The 13,470-nt window shown below is 38.4% G+C and overlaps 1 protein-coding gene across 5 annotated transcripts in view; it reads left to right on the forward strand.

Moving 5' to 3' along the window:
- The first annotated feature begins 1,743 nt into the window (after positions 1-1,743).
- LANCL1 (LanC like glutathione S-transferase 1) overlaps positions 1,744-13,470 on the forward strand; it is a 44,176-nt gene continuing 32,449 nt past the window's right edge. For 2 of the 5 annotated variants that reach the window (XM_082396374.1, XM_082396378.1), the window contains exons 1-2: positions 1,744-1,863; positions 5,671-5,788. In XM_082396374.1, coding sequence (XP_082252500.1) covers positions 1,759-1,863; positions 5,671-5,788 — 223 coding nt within the window. In that variant the 5' untranslated portion in view covers positions 1,744-1,758. The other 3 variants (XM_082396375.1, XM_082396376.1, XM_082396377.1) reach the window with 3 other exon arrangements.

Below are 13,470 nucleotides of genomic sequence, written 5' to 3' on the forward strand. Positions count from 1 at the left end.
GTGGGAAATGGGAATTAAGGGAAAAATTGAGATAGAATATGGTCTTCCATGTATCTCAGTGGTTCACAACCAGAGTCAATTTTGTCCCTCTGTCCTCCCAGGGATATTTGGTATTTGGCAATGTATGGAAACACTTTTAGTTGTCACCACTTAGGGGAGCAAGGTGCTACTGGCATCTAGTGGGCAGGAGCCATGGATGCTGCTAAACACATACAATGAACAGGACAGCTTCCACACAAAGAAGCATCCCTTCCAGTATCACTCGGATTTTTTTTTTTTAAATTAATTAATTTATTTATTTATCCTTGGCTGTGTTGGGTCTTCGCTTCTGTGCGAGGGCCCTCCCCAGCCGCGGCAAGCGGGGGCCACCCTTCATCGTAGTGCGCGGGCCCCTCACCGTCGCGGCCCCTCCCGTCGCGGGGCACAGGCTCCAGACGCACAGGCTCAGCAGCCGTGGCTCACGGGCGTAGCCGCTCCGCGGCATGTGGGATCCTCCCAGACCAGGGCTCGAACCCGTGTCCCCCGCACCGGCAGGCGGACTCTCAACCACCGCGCCACCAGGGAAGCCCTCACTCGGATTTTAATTGCTCCAAGATTGTGAATAGGATAAACTGAGAGTAAGCCTTTAATAACTAAAGAAAAATAATTAAAAATGCCTCTCACTCCTTATCCTTTTCTCTCTTATGAGTTTCTCCTCCACATACCCATCTATTCAAATAGGAAGGGTGTCCAACTTACGATGCACTGAGGGCTTCCACTAAACCTTCATGAATTTGGTGAAGGAGCTAAAAAGTATCCTAGGAGGGCAGCAGTTCAAAAGAACAAATTGAGCCAGAGCAGGGTCAGAAGGAGACTTTGGGATGGCAGCCACAGAGGGACAAACTTGGGCCAAGGTGGGGGTGGGGTAGGGATTGAGCTTCAACAAGAGGTTTGGGGCTAGGGTCCTTCCTTGAAACAAGAGGGAAGGAAAGAAAAGAGAACGTGACTCTTTCTGACCATTTAACAGAACTTCAAAATTCTCTGAGCAACAGAATGGGCCTAATGTGGACCAGGTGGGATTTAAATTTAAATGAAAGCAAAATTTTTCAAATACTAGAGACTGTTAAACATTGAAATTGATTGCTTTGGTTGTCCTGCTCTATTGGACGTTGTTATCTTTTTAAAGGGCTTGGGTATACAGTATTATAGTCTAATTTAGACTAAGGAGGAGCTTAAAGTTCTTAAGAGCTGTGATTTGTGTTTTCATGTTATTTTCCTTGAAGTTTTGGCAATTGCTATTTGATACCTTGCCCTTGGCCACTCACATCCACCAAGAGCCTTTGAGGTTAAATTATCATGAATTATCTTCAAAGATTTTTGTCACTGTTGTTGCTGATGGTAGTGGTGGTGTTTTGTTTCATTTGTTTGTCTTTTAAGAAATGAAAGAAAAAGTTTGACAAGTCTCTGGAGAAACATAATCCTCCCCAATTTTATTCAGTTCTAGCGGTAGGACTATGAATATATTCAGATCTCAAAGCAGTCTTTTTTTCTCCTCCAGATTAAAAAAAAAAAAAAATTGAATTGAATTCTTATGAATCATCTGGAGTAGTATTAGTTTACTTAACTTTTTAAAAAAAAATTTAAAAGAGAAGAAAGGTAGGAAATATTGGGTACAGCTGCACCTTATTCTAAGATATGTCCCCACTCCAGCCCTCCAAGAATTAAATCACCCTGTATCATCCTTTGGAAACCACACTTCTGTCTCTTTAACAAGTGAAAATGAGAAGTGGGCGGGCCTCCGGAGTGGTGCAGGCTCTGATTGGTCCAGCTGGCAGGAAGTGGGCTGTGAAAGCGTCGCTTCTGTTTTTGTCCGGAGGCTGCGGGGTGAGTGGCCCGAGACCGTGCAGGGCTTAGGGGCCCTGGACTGGTAGTTACTTTGAATCTCGAGAGTGCGAACGTGGGGTGCGAAACGGGTCCCATTCATCGCTGTGGGTTCGGGGCCCTGGCAGCCTTTTTGCAGAGGTGCCACGCCCTAGCGGCTGGGCCGCGGTGGGCCCGGGGTCCGCTCGGACCGCCAGGACCAAGCAGTGGTCCGGGAACTGGAAGGAAGGTGTTCCCGGGGCGCTGGCCGCCGCCTTTGCAACTCGGCCGAGGCCCGTATCTCAACGTAGATTTTCTTTTTCTCCTGTTCTGCAGGCTCGTTTCTGGCATCATGGCGCAAAGGGCCTTCCCGAATCCTTATGCCGATTATAACAAATCCCTGGCCGAAGGCTACTTTGATTCTGCTGGGAGGGTGAGTTTGGGAAATATCTGCCTGCATCCCTACCTCCAGCCCCGAGTGTTTGGAAAGTTCAGTTTTGCCTGAAAGAAAGGGATGAGCATCCTTTTTTAAAAAATATAATAGAGTTTCACTATAAACATACAAAATATATTTTAAATATATAAAGTATATGTGAAAATATACAATCTGAGCTCTAACATGTTGAACTTCTGTAAGGAGTCATTGTTAATATTATCAACAATAATTAATAATTGAAACAGTCTCAAACATTGATATTTAAATTATAAAAATTCGCGGCTCTGCAATTTCCTGTGTAATCTTGCATTTTTGATCACTTTTGGTTTGTTTTTTAAAGAGAGGTGAGAAATCCTGATGGTATTTCATGGGTGCCATGTTACTGTTTTATGATTGAACAGGAGTACGGACAGGGTAAGGATGAGAGTAAACCAGAATGTGGTGAAGACATCTTTAAACTGAAAGTGCAAAGAGAGATTTGGGACATAGTCCTGAAATCTTTGTATCATTTCCACTCTTCCCAGGACATCCCCACAACTGGAAAATAAATAAATACATAAAACTGGTCAATTTAACTGGTGAGCACCTCACAAGTCAGTGTAAGAAAGAGAACCTGGACGTGAGATACCAGAAGCCTGTGTTTTCTCATGCCTCTGAATATAATGGTTAAGAGGGAATACAGTTCTTTTTAAGAATACCTAGTTGAGAGTGAGTTAGGTTGGAAGAGTGATATCTTTAAATGTGCACACATTTTTTTTTTTAATTTTACCAGTTTATTTCTTCTAATCTTATCAGCCATATGAAAAGCATTTTGCATGTGATGTAAGGGCCTTAGAGATTTCATATCTGCCAAGTGAACTTTCAGTGATTCTGTTGTTTCTTTCCTTAAAACACTTGTCATTATAAATTAACTTGGGTGAGTAATGCAGGTAGGAGGAATGAAAGAGATGGAGAAGAGCTGTAAGATAGAAGGCTGCCAAAGTGTGTATGGAGCTAGAATCAATCTGATTCTTTTAAGACCAGAATTGAACTCCCTAAACAAAGCCTGTAATCATTACCTTGAAGTCAGATGGCTTCCTTTTGGCTATTTGGACTTGCATTCTGCCCAGCTCTGCAGATCCTGAAGCTGAAGCATTTGTCTTGTCTTGTTGGAGGAAGACCTGCTGCTTCATGCTTACTTGGCAAAGAGAACACTTGAGGATGGATCCTAATGACAGCAGCCTTCAATAAAATGTATCTCACTATTTAGGCTGTTTATAAAGTAAATGCTTTTTATAAATTTAACTCTGTTTCTAAGGGAGAAAAAAAAATGTTCATAAATTTGAACTCTGGCCCCAAAATAATAGTGTAATTTATTGCCTAACACATGGTTTTTGGACCCATCCCAGAAAGAAATTAACCTACCAGTTTTAAAATTGTTTAATGTTGAACATCAAGGATGGGACCCTGAAGATCTGTCCTCCTTAATTTGTTAACGCAAAGATTTCAATGAGGAACTGCTATATTTCCTGGCATCTATCAGAAAAAAGCGTTTTTAGACACTCTTCAAATTATTCCTAGGTTTGAATAATTTTGTGGTCTGCTACAAGCAATTAGTATTTTTAGGCAGCTCACTTTTCTTAAATGCAATTATGTGCCAAATAGAAAGTGACTTCCCTTCTTAAGGCTGAGGCATTCTCATTATTCTTGGTCGCTTACAGTAAGGCCAGGCAAGATGATAAATTATCCATGATCTATGAACAGAATATGACATGTTCTTACGTAGATGCACTCTTCTATCTAGTTGAGATTTATAGACCTTTTATATCAATACTGAAGTATATTTTACCTTACTAAATGTATTTTTAAGGCTTGTTGAAATCTTAACCCCTTGGCAGACATTGTTAAATAAAGGGAGTGTGTCCATCAAACACTGGTTTCTTCTTCAGAGAGTGAAATAATGGATCATAGTGGTGCTTCAGAATAAATAACCCAGATATGGTTAATCGTCTGATTTGCCTTATCAGAGATACTCTTAAGAGTACCAGTAAAACTTAATGTCGTTTATTATTATTAATAATTCTGATACCACCTTTTCTACTTTTTTTGGTTTTTAAATGCCCTTTTTAAAAAATGAGGTTATGATGCTAACAGGTAGTAGTTAGGTTTCTTTTTACAGTCCTTGTGTGATGAAGTAAAATGTCTGTGTCCTTGTAATGTTCCCCAACATTGTTTCACAGTTTTACTGCTTTGTGAAATCCAAGTCTGGGAATCACAGCAGATTCCTAAAAATATTGAAGGATACATTAAAATGCTCTTTTAAGACACTTCATGATTCAGTGTATACAGAACTTTCAAAATATTTTTCAGTTACTTTTAGAACAAATCACATAATTATTCGGTATGCCTCACCGTTTGTGCCACACCTGTGGGCCTTTATATGGATGTCACTAACCCCACACCCCAGCCTCAGTGTGCTTTCAATCTATATGCAAATTACTTTTTATAGACCATTGGACTGCTTAAAATAGTAAAAATATCAACATTTACATCCCTGAATGCAAAAGACATGAGAGACGCAATCTCATTTGATCCTCAATGCACCTTTTGAAATTGGTGGGACAGGTATTATTATCCTGACTTTACAGAGGCAACTGAAGCGTAAAGGAGTTATGGGTTGAACATGGTCACTCAGCTAATAGTGGATGAGGATGTAGCCGGGCACATTCACTGAGCAGGTATTCAGGAGGCCCCAAGCCTTCTGGGCACTGTGCTGGGCATGGGTTTTTCATACTTGGTCTGATGTTCTTTCCACTCTGCTGGAGGCTCCTGATATCTGTGAATTTATTTTGCTTTTCTTATGCTACTTCTACAATTTTTTAAAATGTTTATACATTTTTTATAAATGGATTTTTTATAAATGTTTATCCTCATTTTTCAAATAACAGAAGCAATCAGAATGTTTCTTTAGGGGACTAACATTGCCGCTGCTTGAATACTAAAACTCCAGCGGCTTGAAAACAGCAAACATTTTCTGATTTGTGCTTAGTTTAATAAAATGACTTTTATTATAATAAAAAATATTGGTTTAAATAATAGATGATTCTTAGTAGGTAGAAATTACTATGATCCAGTTTATCATTGGCAGTCTATTTTAGTATTTAACTAAAAATTTTATGTAAAACACTTAAGTTACATCAAAAATATTTCCCAACTTGAGTAAGAAAACACAGTAGTACTTTTAAGTTTTGTTAATTTGTTCTTGTTTAAGAATAAAGTAATTGTCCAGTTCTCTTAGGCAAAAATATGTAGCTTAAGTGGAAATGAAGTACCCTCCTATTTTTAATAGCCTATATAGTCCAGGACACCCAGTGCCCCATATTTTTTGATATTTGTTTTCCCTTTAATACCTACAGCTGACTACTGAGTTCTCACAACGCCTGAACAATAAGATTCGAGAGCTTCTTCAGCGAATGGAGAGAGGCCTAAAGTCAGCAGACCCTCGGGATAGCACTGTTTACACTGGCTGGGCAGGTACGAAGTGCTGACTGTGAACTGGCATAAGCGTGGTAGAGGAGAGCTGTCTGGCTGAATGCTGCACCCTTAAATGCTTCCTGCATCTGCAGAGGAGTAATTGCTTCTGGGGAGAATGCTGTGCTCTCAGCCTAACCTGGGTATCTTCTGGATCTTTAACAGTGCTCAGAATTTAGGGCAGGGTAAGCATGTTCCTGTAATTCACGCCTGACACAAATTTGGATGGCTGCCATACTTGGGAGAAAAATTGATGTTCAGCATTACATAGTTAATTCAGAGATGGAATTTCAGTGGGAAGAGTTGGGAAGATTCCCAAAATGCAGTGCATGAAACAGAGGAATTTGCCCACGGAAAATAAAACATGTCCGGAATTGTCTTTTTTTTTTAACGTTACCACATAACAGGGATCCATACAGGAACTCAGGGTAGAGTATAGATTCCGTGAACTAATCCTCCAGTATAGTTGTTGCTGGTTGGTGTACATTCACTGTTTTACTGGTCATTGAGAGGTTGAGAAAGTTTGGGAGGAAATAGTACATAAATATCAAAAAAGTGAGAGCGAGAGAAACCAAAGGAAAGTTGAATAACTGCAGCTAGCTTACTAATACAGAGAGATAGACAGCTTTCTAATCTTGAAGAAAGCACAATTTAGAGACTTAGTGTTTCCCAGTTACTCTGAAAAGCAGACAAGGAGGAATAGGTTTTCAGCTTAAGGAGTTTGGATTTGATTTTAAGGCAGTGATGCTTATCATAAACATGCATGTTCCTGGGCCTCACAGCAAGATTCTGCTTCGGTAGCCTTGAACAGGCCAGGAATCTGCAGTTTGCAAGCCTCAGTGGTCTTGATGTAGATGGTCATCCTTAGAGCATACTTTGAGAGCTTTTCTGAGAGGAATTTACTAATAGCAGTCTCCTAGCAATCCTCTCAGTTATGGCAACTGATTTCTTTCTTACGAGGATGGGGAAGGCAGATACAATCAGTAAAATTATAATCTCTCAGGGACGTTTAAGGTCAGTATTTTATAAAATAAAAAATAAAAGGAATAGACTAAATAGTGTTGGACTCTCCCTTTTTTTTTTTTTTTTTTTGAAATTCACGTTCTTTTATTTATTTATTTATGACTGTGTTGAGTCTTCGTTTCTGTGCCAGGGCTTTCTCTAGTTGCAGCAAGTGGGGACCACTCTTCATCGCGGTGCGCGGGCCTCTCACCATCGCGGCCTCTCTTGTTGCGGAGCACAGGCTCCAGACGCGCAGGCTCAGTAATTGTGGCTCACGGGCCCAGTTGCTCCGTGGCATGTGGGATCTTCCCAGACCAGGGCTCGAACCCGTGTCCCCTGCATTGGCAGGCAGACTCTCAACCACTGCGCCACCAGGGAAGCCCTGGACCCTCCCTTTTATAGTTTAGTTTTATGATTTTTGTAGATCTTAGAAGCTTAACACAAGAAATGTTAAGGTGAGAATAAAATGAAAGTATTTTGCTTCAAGAGACATTATAGCAACAGCTGTCATTTATTGACTAGCTGCTGTGTCCCAATTGAGCAGTAATTGGTAGATGAATCTCATTAATGAGCATTACTGTTCTTTATTTTAAATTATGAGGATTTGAATAAAACAGGACAACTGAGACAGATGGCTAGATTTAATTCCATAACTGATTGTTAAAAGAATGACTTAAATCTCTAACTCACCCGCTTCAGGTGAGCTTATATTATTTATTATATATTATAAGGTACTTGCTTGCTTTAGGAGAAGAAGAAGTGGTGAATGATTTCAAGTTTGAATTGATAGTTTGGCAGTGTAAGGAAAAGCTCCTCTATTGGCAGGGCTAGTTGAGAAACAAAGTTAAAATTTACTTGGAAATAGAAAAAAAAAAAGTTACTCCAAAGTAAAATGCAAGTTTGTTTAAATTTTTTTGGCACTATGGAGTTTTTGGCATCATTTTCTTTGAATTGCCCATGTCCTTCAACTTTTTATGCTTCAGTATCTATGATACTTATTGCTGTCTCCTGAAAGCAGCTCTTAGGGGCAATTGGCATACTAAGCAGTTTAGGATGTCTTCAGTTGCTGGTTACTTTATGATGTAGCATAAAATTTTCTAGATAAATTTGCTAATGGCTTTCAAGGCAAGGTTCCTAATGTCTCCCCATCAAGCACTGTTAAAAAGCCATTGTTCCCACGTAAAATGGAGTCTCCTCCAGTGTTTTGATAAGTAAAATGCTTTCCTGTGCAGTGTTCCATCTGAATAGCATAAAACTCTGAGTTGCATGAGAAACTAAAGCTGATTCAACCGCAGAAAATCATAATACCTTTTCCTCCCATTATATTATGTCTTATCAAGTATCATCTATTCATAACTGCTATTTTATTACCAAAAATACATTCACAAACATCTTAACACAATAAAAATACTTGGTGTTATGTCTCACAGCAGTGTTTACATAATTATGTGTGGCTTTGTATATTACTTTTTGTGCCTCATTATCTTTTTTTAAAAAAATTTATTTATTTATTTATTTATTTTTGCCTGCGTTGGGTCTTCGTTGCCGCGCCTGGGCTTTCTCTGGTTGCGGCGAGCAGGGGCTACTCTTCATTGCAGTGTGTAGGCTTCTCACTGCGGTGGCTTCTCTTGTTGCGGAGCACGGGCTTTAGGCCCACAGGCTTCAGTAGTTGTGGCACGTGGGCTCAGCAGTTGTGGCACACGGGCTTAGTTGCTCCGCGGCATGTGGGATCTTCCCAGACTAGGGCTCGAACCCGTGTCCCCTGCATTGGCAGGCAGATCCTTAACCTCTGCGCCACCAGGGAAGTCCCTTCATTATCTTTCAAAAAGTAATACTTTTGAGGAAAAGGGGATTATATATTTTTAACTTTGTTCCCCAAATTTAGGGTCATATTTCTATAAATATTAACTTATTATTTGCTCTTGTTATTAACTTGTCCAAAATAATATTACTTTGGGAAATACTAATTGTAGAAATCCTTTAAAACTTTATTTTCTTCTTCAGCATTCATGTTTATTAAGCATTTGTTGTCAGTATGCAATGAAAGCTTTTGCATACAACACATAGTTTATTTGAGAAACTACATGACTGTTACAACTAGAACCTTAAATTACCATCTTATTTTGTTAAGTTTCATTCCCCAGTGGAAGTATGGTCTGATGTTTGTGCTGATTCAGATAGGCTTGGTTTTGGAATAGGATTGGGTTCAGTTGCATATACCCAAAATAATCAAAATTACAGTGACTTAAATAAGATAGAAGTTTTTGTTTTGTTTTTTTTTCCTCTAATATAAAAGAAAGCCAGAGGGAGGGGGTCCAGGGCTGCTATGATGGCCTCAGGATGTCAAAAGGAACCCAGGCTCCTTTCTTTCTGCTACATCATCCCTCAGCCACTGGCTTCTAACCCTCGGCCAAATAGTGACTGAATATCCAGCCATTACATGGGCTTTTCAAGGCTGCAGGGAGTAAAAAGAGGCAAAGACGAATGCATTTCTTGCCTTTAAAAAGACTTCCTGGAAGTCGCACTCAGCATTTCAGTTCTACTTTCTTTGCATTGGCTGGAGCATAGTCACATATTCATACCCCTTAGCAAGAAAGGATGGTGAATGTAGTCTGTTACCTGAGGTTCTGTTACTAAAGGAAAGAGGAGCATGGATTTGGGGGTAAGACCTAGCAATCTCTGCTATAAGTTCTGTATAACAAAAAAAATGATCCTTTTTTGTTCCTATGCTTGCACAGAGTATTTAGACAGCAAGACACAATTTTTTCATCTGCCAAAGGATCTCTAGCTTCTGCCCACTTCGGGGAAATTTTTATAAGGATAAATTTACCAAAGTCTATAAATATTTGAAATTTGCTAAGCAATATTTTGCCTGCTCTGTATTTCTAGGGAAATTGATATTTGATTTTGATTGAAAATTTCTTATTCATTTTTAAGTTCATTTGCTTATTGCAGTAAGTAATAGTCTTTTCATAAAGCCTGCCACAGAAAGGAAGTGTTATAGAAATGCCAAATCATAAATAATTTTTGTAGAGCCAAGTGTAATTTCAATTTACAAAGGGGCTACAACAGGTTCTAAATTTGATACTGGGAAACATTATTGTTTTCTCAGCTTGATTAAACAGCTCTCTGCCTCCCCTTCTGCTTCCTCTCAAGTCTTGTTTGCTTCTTGCAGGGATATAAAGTCCTTAATTTGTTTTTTGTTTCTTTTTTTTTTAGTTATTTCTGAGATGTACATTTTAAAGTAATAACTAGAATTATGACTTATAACATTATACCAGAACATACAAGATTTTTAGAAATTTCATATAATATCTGAAACATTTATATTAACATATTTCCATACAAATAACCCAAAGGAAGTTTAGTATTAGTTTTGTTTGTTTGTTTGTTTTTTTATACTGCAGGTTCTTATTAGTCATCAATTTTATACACATCAGTGTATACATGTCAATCCCAATTGCCCAATTCAGCACACCACCATCCCCACTCCACCGTGGTTTTCCCCCCTTGGTGTCCATATGTTTGTTCTCTACATCTGTGTCTCAACTTCTGCAACTGCAAACTGGTTCATCTGTACCATTTTACTAGGTTCCACATACATGGATTAATATAGAATATTTGTTTTTCCCTTTCTGACTTACTTCACTCTGTATGACAGTCTCTAGGTCCATCCACGTCTCAACAAATGACTCAGTTTCGTTCCTTTTTATGGCTGAGTAATATTCCATTGTATATATGTACCACATCTTCTTTGTCCATTCATCTGTCAATGGGCATTTAGGTTGCTTCCATGACCTGGCTATTGTAAACAGAGCTGCAATGAACATTGGGGTGCATGTGTCTTTTTGAATTATGGTTTTCTCTGGGTATATGCCCAGTAGTGGGATTGCTGGGTCATATGGTAATTCTATTTTTAGTTTTTTAAGGAACCTCCATACTGTTCTCCATAGTGGCTGTATCAATTTACATTCCCACCAACAGTGCAAGAGTGTTCCCTTTTCTCCACACCATCTCCAGCATTTGTTGTTTGTAGATTTTCTGATGATGCCCATTCTAACTGGTGTGAGGTGATACCTCATTGTACTTTTGATTTGCATTTCTCTAATAGTGACGTTGAGCAGCTTTTCTTGTGCTTCTTGGCCATCTGTATGTCTTTGGAGAAATGTCTATTTAGGTCTTCTGCCCATTTTTGGATTGGGTTGTTTGTTTCTTTAATATTGAGCTGCATGAGCTGTTTATATATTTTGGAGATTAATCCTTTGTCCGTTGATTCATTTGCAAATATTTTCTCCCATTCTGAGTGTTGTCTTTTCGTCTTGTTTATAGTTTCCTTTGCTGTGCAAAAGCTTTGAAGTTTCATTGGGTCCCGTTTATTTTTGTTTTTATTTCCATTACTCTAGGAGGTGGATCAAAAAAGACCTTGCTGTGATTTATGTCAAAGAGTGTTCTTCCTATGTTTTCCTCTAAGAGTTTTATAGTGTTCGGTCTTACATTTAGGTCTCAAATCCATTTTGAGTTTATTTTTGTGTATGGTGTTCTAGTTTCATTCTTTTACATGTAGCTGTCCAGTTTTCCCAGCACCACTTATTGAAGAGACTGTCTTTTCTCCATTTTATATCCTTGCCTCCTTTGTCATAGATTAGGTGACCATAGGTGCGTGGGTTTATCTCTGGGCTTTCTATCTTGTTCCATTGATCTATGTTTCTGTTTTTGTGCCAGTACCATATTGTCTTGATTACTGTAGCTTTGTAGTATAGTCTGAAGTCAGGGAGTCTGATTCCTCCAGGTCCGTTTTTTTTCCTCAAGACCGCTTTGGCTATTCGGGTCTTTTGTGTCTTCATACAAATTTTAAGATGATTTGTCCTAGTTCCATAAAAAATGCCGTTGGTAATTTGATAGGGATTGCATTGAATCTGTAGATTGCTTTGGGTAGTATAGTCATTTTCACAATGTTGATTCTTCCAATCCAAGAACATGGTATATCTCTCCATCTCTTTGTTTCATCTTTACTTTCTTTCATCAGTGTCTTATAGTTTTCTGCATACAGGTCTTTTGTCTCCCTAGGTAGATTTATTCCTAGGTATTTTATTCTTTTTGTTGCAGTGGTAAATGGGAGTGTTTCCTTAATTTCTCTTTCAGATTTTTCATCATTAGTGTATAGGAATGCAAGAGATTTCTGTGCATTAATTTTGTATCCTGCAACTTTACCAAATTCATTGATTAACTCTAGTAGTTTTCTGGTGGCACTTTTAGGATTGTCTATTTATAGTATCATGTGATCTGCAAACAGTGACAGTTTTACTTCTTCTTTTCCAATTTGTATTCCTTTTATTTCTTTTTCTTCTCTGATTGCCATGGCTAGGACTTCCAAAACTATGTTGAATAATAGTGGTGAGAGTGGACATCCTTGTCTCGTGCCTGATCTTAGAGGAAATGCTTTCAGTTTTTCACCATTGAGAATGATGTTTGCTGTGGGTTTGTCGTATATGGCCTTTATTATGTTGAGGTAGGTTCCCTCTATGCCCACTTTCTGGAGAGTTTTTATCATAAATGGGTGTTGAATTTTGTCAAAAGCTTTTTCTGCATCTATTGAGATGATCATATGGTTTTTATTCTTCAGTTTCTTAATATGGTGTATCACATTGATTGATTAGCGTATATTGAAGAATCCTTGCATCCCTGGGATAAAACCCACTTGATCATGGTGTATGATCCTTTTAATGTGTTGTTGGATTCTGTTTGCTAGTATTTTGTTGAGGATTTTTGCATCTATATTCATCAGTGATATTGGTCTGTAATTTTCTTTTTTTGTAGTATCTTTGTCTGGTTTTGGTATCAGGGTGATGGTGGCCTCATAGAATGAGTTTGGGAGTGTTCCCTCCTCTGCAATTTTTTGGAAGAGTTTGAGAAGGATGGGTGTTAGCTCTTCTCTAAATGTTTGATAGAATTCACCTGTGAAGCCATCTGGTCCTGGACTTTTGTTTGTTGGAAGATTTTTAATCACAGTTTCAATTTCATTACTTGTGATTGGTCTGTTCATATTTTCTGTTTCTTCCTGGTTCAGTCTTGGAAGGTTATACCTTTCTAAGAATTTGTCCATTTCTTCCAGGTTGTCCATTTTATTGGCATAGAGTTGCTTGTAGTAGTCTCTTAGGATGTTTTGTATTTCTGAGGTGTCTGTTGTAACTTCCCCTTTTTCATGTCTAATTTTATTGATTTGAGTCCTCTCCCTCTTTTTCTTGATGAGTCTGGCTGATGGTTTATCAATTTTGTTTATCTTCTCAAAGAACCATCTTTTAGTTTTATTGATCTTTGCTATTGTTTTCTTTGTTTCTATTGCATTTATTTCTGCTCTGATCGTTATGATTTCTTTCCTTCTGCTAACTTAGGGTTTTGTTTGTTCTTATTTTTCTAGTTCCTTGAGGTGAAAGGTTAGATTGTTTACTTGAGATTTTTCTTGTTTCTTGAGGTAGGCTTTTATAGCTATAAACTTCCCTCTTAGAACTGCTTTTGCTGCATCCCTTAGGTTTTGGATCGTCGTGTTTTCATTGTCATTTGTCTCTAGGTATATTTTGATTTTCTCTTTGATTTCTTCAGTGATCTCTTGGTTGTTTAGTAACATATTGTTTAGCCTCCATGTGTTTGTGTTTTTTACATTTTTTTCCCTGTAATTCATTTCT

This window comes from Balaenoptera borealis, assembly GCF_965194805.1.
Source record: "Balaenoptera borealis genome assembly, chromosome: 6".
In the NCBI taxonomy this organism is placed as follows: Eukaryota; Metazoa; Chordata; class Mammalia; order Artiodactyla; family Balaenopteridae; genus Balaenoptera; species Balaenoptera borealis.